Raw genomic sequence first — 7,115 nt, forward strand, 5'->3', positions numbered from 1 at the left:
AACCCTGAATTAACCACTGCCCAAGCGCCTCCTCAAGTCAAAGACACTAGGAACAGAGACCATTATAAAACCGTTGGAATCACGTGGCCGCGGCATACAAAATAGCCGACGAGGACGAGCAGTCGAGCACCGTGCTTCCCCAGCTAAAAACTGAGCGATCTGCTTCATCTTCCAACAGACATCTCCCTAACCCACGCACTAAAAAACCGAGCACCTGACACGCCCTCGTAGACGCCACCCGTAATTAACCCCCCTGCACCGACCTGTTTACCAGACCAACGATCGAGCTCAAAAACTCACCGTGCTACTACTAGTTTGCATAAACAAAGCGCCAAGGCCTTTCACCAGAGCCGTATATATACGAGTAGTGTGGAGGAGACAGGAGGTGAATATATATTTCCGGCCAAATCTTGGATGCTCTCGCGGGGTTCACCAACTCTCACTTGTCCATGATCTTGTCCCTGTGCTGATTAGCAGCACCTGCCCACAAAGCCTCCTTGATTACCAGCTCCGTTTCGCGGAAGCAGGGAGCTAGATCCATTTGCTCGAGATGAATGGCTACTCCAACCTCGCCTCCTCGCCCCCGCCAGTGGCGGTGGCGGTGGCGGCGGTGACCAAGGGCGCCCGGGCCAGGCGATCGCTGGAGCTGACCCACACCAAGGAGACCAACGCGTGGGAAGGGCTGGCCATCGGGGCGGTCACCCTGGCGAGGACCTTCTCCACCGGCTCGCAGAGGCTCTGCAGCAGGTCCGGTGACAAGGCCAGGGGCGCCCTGCCGGGCGCCATGAGGAGGGCCTTCTCCATGCGGAGGCACCCCGCGGCTCCCGGCAAGGGCGACGGGCACTACTGGAGGATCCACGACATGGAGGGGGACAGCGACCACGGCGACGGCCACAATGCGGCGGCCGAGGAGGAGCGCGGCGTGGAGAAGGAGCACGAGGAGAAGAAGGAGCCGCGGCGAGAGGAAGGTCGGCCGAAGGAGGAGGCCAAGACGAAGAAGAAGAGAGGCAACCACAACATCCTCAAGGCGTGCAAGAAACTCTTCCGGTTGTGATGGATGACGGCTTGTCGATCGATCGAGCCGCTTCTGCTATAACGAAATGTACTTGTTTGATCTCTTGGTTGATTGTTGGGGTGTTCATGTTGCATTTGTTTCGTTCGTTTCCGTTGAGGAGGAGCTAAAACCAGGGTGAGCTCGCCATGCCGAGCGCTGCGCGCATGCGTGTTTGTGCACTTTGTTCGCTGAGTGCGAGCTTTAGATCTGGATGAGACTGGGAGTGTGGGCCACGGCCGTGTCGCGCGGGCATTTTGCTGGTCTCCGATGCCATCACGGGCGACCACCGGAGACCGGAGTCAAATGGACACCGGGAGTTCGTGCGCAACCTCTGTCGTCGGGTGGGAGCCGCAGCTGTCGGAGCTCTAGACTCGGTGTGGTATGCGCAGCGGGTGGCCGAAATGGCCCAAATAGTAAATCACTACTACCCTATGCATAAGAGCAACTCCAACAGGCCGATCCAAACGGACGTGATTTCGTCCGCTTTTTGTCCGTTTGGGTCAGCCAGACGGACACGGATGCCCGCTTTCGCATTTGGGTTGGCATTTGCAGCCAATGCTGGCCTGCGACCCATTTAGACGGCGCAAAAATAATAATAAACGCATGCATATTTAAAAAAGGAGAAACTATATTAATTAAACATTAAAGCCGGCCACGAAGGCCGGTGAGAGTCCACGTGTCCACATTTGCATTTAAAAAAATAAAAACAGCCTAAACTACGAGGCGGCGCGCTGCCCTAGGTGTCCTCGTCGTCGTCCTCGGGGTCCGTGAGGTCGATGAGCGTCGGCGCCGGCCCAGGCGAACGCCGTGTTCCAGAGCGCTGCCATGTCGGGTTGTGCCGGCGCAGGCAGTGCCGGAGCGGGGGGCTGTGCGGCCGCCTGTGCAGCCGCAGCCTGGCGCGCCTCCTCCTCGGCCTCGCGCGCCTCCTCCTCGAGGTCGCGCTCAAGCATTTCCTCGTACTCGCCTTGCCGACGCTCCTCTGCCAGTCGGCGCTGGCGCCACATCTCGAGGTAGGCCTGCTCCTGCGCTGGCGTCGCCCCCAGCCAGACCGGTGGCGCGGACACCCACTCGTGCACCACTTCATTCCAGGAGAAGCGCGCGATGGGCTCGGGCTCGGGCTGCGGCTGCGGCTCCGGCTTGATGGGGGACGGCGGGGCCACCGGCGGCACCACGCTGTTGCCCGCTGCGGAGAGGGCAAGGGCCTGCGCCATTGCCGCCTCGTAGCGGGCCTCCTCTTCCGCCTCCGCCGCCTCCGCTCTGCGCCGTTCGTCCTCTTCGCTCTCACGGTAGACGGCCGCAAGGGCCGCCTAGTAGGACGGCCCCGCCGCACGGTCGGCTTAAAAAAGGACGAGCGATGTCGCTGACGTGTGGGCTTGTCGTCATAAATTAAGCTGACCGCGTGGACAACGGGTAGTTGGACGGCCGCCATGTGGGGACGCGGCGGACAGCGAGAAGGCGCGTGAAGCATCCGTTCGGCATCCGCGCCGACGCATTTGGGGCGCAAATTTGGGCCGCAAATGCGTCGGCGCGGACGCGACACGGACGTGATTTGGGTTTGGGTCGGCGCGTGGGGCCACCACTTTTGTCCGCGCCGACCCAAACAGACGCAGGCGGACGAAATGGGTCGGCCCTTTGGAGTTGCTCTAAGACGGTCTTGACTGCTTAAGAGCCCGGCGTCCCAAACCCGCCTCAAACACTCGGGCGGACGGCCCGATCACCTGACCGGTCACAATTAAGCGGTTCAGACGGGCGTCTCATACATCCGAGGTGACCGGCATCCCTAATATTTAGCCCAAATCTAGAGCAGATATGGGACGCACAGCGCACCCGGACGCGTCCATTACGTCGGTCCTAGCCCACGCTGGCCCACCCGACCCACATATATTCCTCCCCGTTCGCTCGCCGAACCAAAACCTAGCCACTTCATTCCATTTCCCCTTCATTCCCCTTCGCCACCCAATCTACCGTTCGACGATCTCCGGCCTTCTCCGGCAAGGCGGGAAACAAATCCGAGTCCTACACCTCCAGATCAGACAACCCCGAGCCTATCCCACGTGGCCCCGAGGAGGAGCTGGTCGTCCGGCTTGCGCTCCGCCGCTCCCGGGAGGAGGCAGCCCGACGACATCGCTCGAACTTTTTCCGTCGGGAATCCATTGCGTCCGCCCAAATGGCGCATGGATCCGGTGCTAGGTGTGTCATCGCTGCCTCATCAGAGGCGGTGTGGTTTCTCTGGCGTCCAAACGCAATGGTGGACGCACAACCCATCCGTTGGCCCGCTGAGGCCATGGACGCACCATAGGCATCGTCCGACTCAAACATGGCTTGGCGCGTCCGTTGTGCGAGGCGGCGGCATCCCTCGCGGCAGTGGACATTGTGGAGGCTGAGTCGCATTCCCCAGCTCCCTGTATGGTGCACCGGTCCGGGCGTCGCAACCGCATCATGGTGGATGTCGCCGGCTCGTCCCACAATGGATCCATCATAGATTTGACGTCATCGGCACCATCCGGGTTCCAGGCTCCGACGAGGAAGAGTAGGGCATGAGAGACGGTGACGCCTTGAGTCCTTTTAGCCGGCTCGTGTCCCATGCGTACTCTACCTTGTTGGTGACTGGACCAACACTCACGGAGCGCAACAGGCTGCCAGATATGGGCACGGCGGAGCCGGATGAGACAGGTTTACGTTGCATGTAATAATATGAATTTGAGGTTTCTAACATGAGATATCCCATTGTAGAATGAAATATTTAAGGTGTGACCGATCACTTTCCGTGGACGCACCCGGACGCGTTCGCGGGCGTTTGAGCAAGCCACTGGACATGGACACAGCGAAGCCGGACGAGCTCCGTTTAAAGATCGGTTTACGTTGCATGTAATAATATGGATTTGAGGTATCCTATTGTAGAATGAAATATTTAAGGCGTGACCGGTCACTTTCCACGGATGCACCCGGGCGCGTTCGTGGGCGTTTGAGGAGTTGAATTTGTCAAGTTCGGTTGTAGACGCTCTAATAACTGAGACCATGTCCATTCATTTTTTGAGAAAGAAAGCACCCTCTCTAATTTTATTTAGTTGAAACCACGGTGCCTTAGAGCATCTGAAACTGAAGTGCGCAAATCTGCCTCCCTAAACGTCCGCGGGAATGTCCACACAGCGTCGGCCGCCCTCAGATGTCCTCTTTTACTACCACCCTCAGTTTTGAAACCTTAAATCCATGCCAACACATACATGTCGATCATTACATGTAAACAATGTCATGATGAATAATGAGGGGCCTATTTTGGAATAGCAGAGGTCTTGCTGACTTGGCTAAGCGTAGTTTCCTTGATGAAACTTCGTATGAATATAAGTTATATTTTATTGCATTGTCAGAAACGGGTCGGGACAATTTTACGCCGAAATTTCTTGGGACAATTTCTGGTGGTGCAGACTTTGATTGGCATTGTCTACCACCTAGGGGGAGATCAGGCAGGATCTTACTTGGACTTAATTGTGGTACATTGGAAGTCCTAAATGTGTTTTTGGGTGACTTCACTGTCAAATTTCCTGGTGGCGGTGTATGGTGCAGCATAGCCGGAGCTCAAGCCTGATTTCCTGGCAGACCTGGTGAGGATCTCTGGGAAGGTGAGGTTACCCATTTTGGTTGCGGTGATTTTAACATTATCACAAGGAGAGAGGAGAATAATAACGAAAACTTTGATGGAAGATGGTCGTTTATGTTTAGCACCATCACTGATATTCTTGACCTGCGAGAGATTGATCTCACACGCAGACAATTCACTTGGGCGAACAATTTGGCGAACCCAGCATATGAGAAATTGGACAGACTGTTGACCAGTGTTGAGTAGAAACAGAAATTTTCCTTAGTTACGGTGCAAGCATTACAAAGGGCAATCTCTGACCACATTCCACTGCTTGTTGATTTAGGAGATGCGACTCACACTGGCAACAAGAATACCTTTTCTTTCAAAACGACATGGTTTGAAAAGGATCTTGGACCTGACTGACATGGAGTGGGCTAAGGAAACTAGAGGGGTTTCAGATGTTGATAAATGGCAATGAAAAATAAGGCACTTGCGATAGTTCCTGCAGGGATGGGCAAAAAATGAGAGTGAAATTTATAGAGCGGAAAATGATAGGTTTTTGAAGCTCATTGACAAATTCGACATAGGTCAATATACTCAACGTGTTTGACAATGTTGCCAAGAGGGAGACCGAAGTGAAGCTAGCGAAGCTTCTCAGAGATGAAGAGTTGATGTGGGCTCTTAGAGCTAAAGTTCGGAAAGTAATTCAGGGAGACAATAATACCCAGTTTTCCCATATGATTGCAAATGGGAAACACAGAAAGAAGAAAATTACGCAACTTGAGTAGGATGAGGGTACAATTATTGGGCATGCGAACATAAAATTATACGTCTCCAACTTCTATAAGAGGCTTTTGGGGGCACCTGCGGAGAATTTTGTTTCTCTAAATGAGGATATGGTTAGGGATATTCCTCAATTGAATGTAGACGAGAATGAGGTGTTTTCGGCACCATTCTCTGAAGAGGAAGTGTATGAGGCAATCGGTCAAATGAAAAGTAATAAGGCACCTGGTCCTGACGGATTCTCGGCTAAATTTTACAAGAAATGCTAGGGCATCATTAAAGGGGATCTTATGCCCATGTTCCATGATTTGTCTAATGGTTACCTTCAACTTTTCAAGTAAAACTTTCGAACACTCAGTTTGTTACTAAAGGAGGAGGCGATTCACACTAAGCAGTTCAGACCGATATGTCTGCTGAATGTGAGCTTTAAGATTTTCATCAAAGTTGGGACTAACCGCCCCACAAATATCGCGCACTTGATTGTTCAGCTAACTCAGACCGCGTTCATGATGGGACAACATATTCTAGAGAGGGTGGTCATCCTGCATGAGACCATGCATAAGATTCACTCGAAAAAACTCGATGGTGTAGTTTTCAAAGTAGATTTCGAGAAGGCTTATGACAAAGTTAAGTGCTCATTCTTGCAACACACCTTGCGTATAAAGGGCTTTGATGAGGCCTGGAGGAAGCAGGTTGAGTCCTTCGTACAACAATGTAGCGTTGATAACCCACAAGTATAGGGGATCGCAATAGTTTTTGAGGGTAGAGTATTCAACCCAAATTTATAGATTAGACACAAGGGGAGCAAAAGAATATTTGAAGGTATTAGCAGCTGAGTTGTCAATTCAACCACACCTGGAGATTAATTATATGCAGCAAAGTGATCAGTAGCAAAGTAGTATGATAGTTTTGATAATAGTGGCAATAGTAACGGTAGTGGTAACAGTGATAGCAATAGTTTTGTAGCAAGTGTAACAGTGATGATAGCAGTAGTAACTTAGCAAAAACAATATAGGATGAATTTGTAGGCATTGGATTGGTGACTTGTTGGATGATATTCATCATGAGACAGTTATAACCTAGGGCGATACGGCACTAGCTCCAGTTCATCGATATAATGTAGGCATGTATTCTATAAATAGTCATACATGCTTATGGAAAGAACTTGCATGACATCTTTTGTCCTACCCTCCCGTGGCAGCGGGGTCCATATTGGAAACTAAGGGATATTAAGGCCTCCTTTTAATAGAGAACCGGAACAAAGCATTAACACATAGTGAATACATGAACTCCTCAAACTACGGTCATCACTGGGAGTGGTTCCGGCTATTTTCACTCCGGGGTTGCCGGATCATAACACGTAGTAGGTGACTATAACTTGCAAGATCGGATCTAGAACATGGATATGATGGTGATAACATAAATGGTTCAGATCTGAAATCATGACACCCGGGCCCAAAGTGACAAGCATTAAGCATGGCAAAATCATAGCAACATCAATCTAGGAACATAGTGGATACTAGGGATCAAGCCCTAACAAAACTAACTCGATTACATGATGAATCTCATCCAACTCCTCACCGACCAGCGAGCCTACAAAGGAATTACTCACTCCCGGTGGGGAGCATCATGGAATTGGCAATGGAGAAGGGTTGGTGTTGACGAAGAACGAAGACCCCTCCCCTCCCCGGAGCCCCA

The 7,115-nt window shown here is 52.2% G+C and overlaps 1 protein-coding gene across 1 annotated transcript; it reads left to right on the plus strand.

The window, feature by feature from the left end:
* The first annotated feature begins 330 nt into the window (after positions 1–330).
* On the plus strand, positions 331–1,114 carry LOC123148356 (uncharacterized). The gene has a single exon (XM_044567779.1). It carries the CDS (start codon positions 551–553, stop codon positions 1,052–1,054), a length of 504 nt encoding a protein of 167 aa, XP_044423714.1. The 5' UTR covers positions 331–550; the 3' UTR covers positions 1,055–1,114.
* The last annotated feature ends 6,001 nt before the right edge of the window (positions 1,115–7,115 follow it).

This window comes from Triticum aestivum, chromosome 1A, assembly GCF_018294505.1.
Source record: "Triticum aestivum cultivar Chinese Spring chromosome 1A, IWGSC CS RefSeq v2.1, whole genome shotgun sequence".
Lineage (NCBI taxonomy): Eukaryota > Viridiplantae > Streptophyta > Magnoliopsida > Poales > Poaceae > Triticum > Triticum aestivum.

Excerpts from the sequence above, each read along its gene's own strand:
- LOC123148356 (XM_044567779.1), top strand. The coding sequence starts at position 551 with ATGAATGGCTACTCCAACCTCGCCTCCTCGCCCCCGCCAGTGGCGGTG.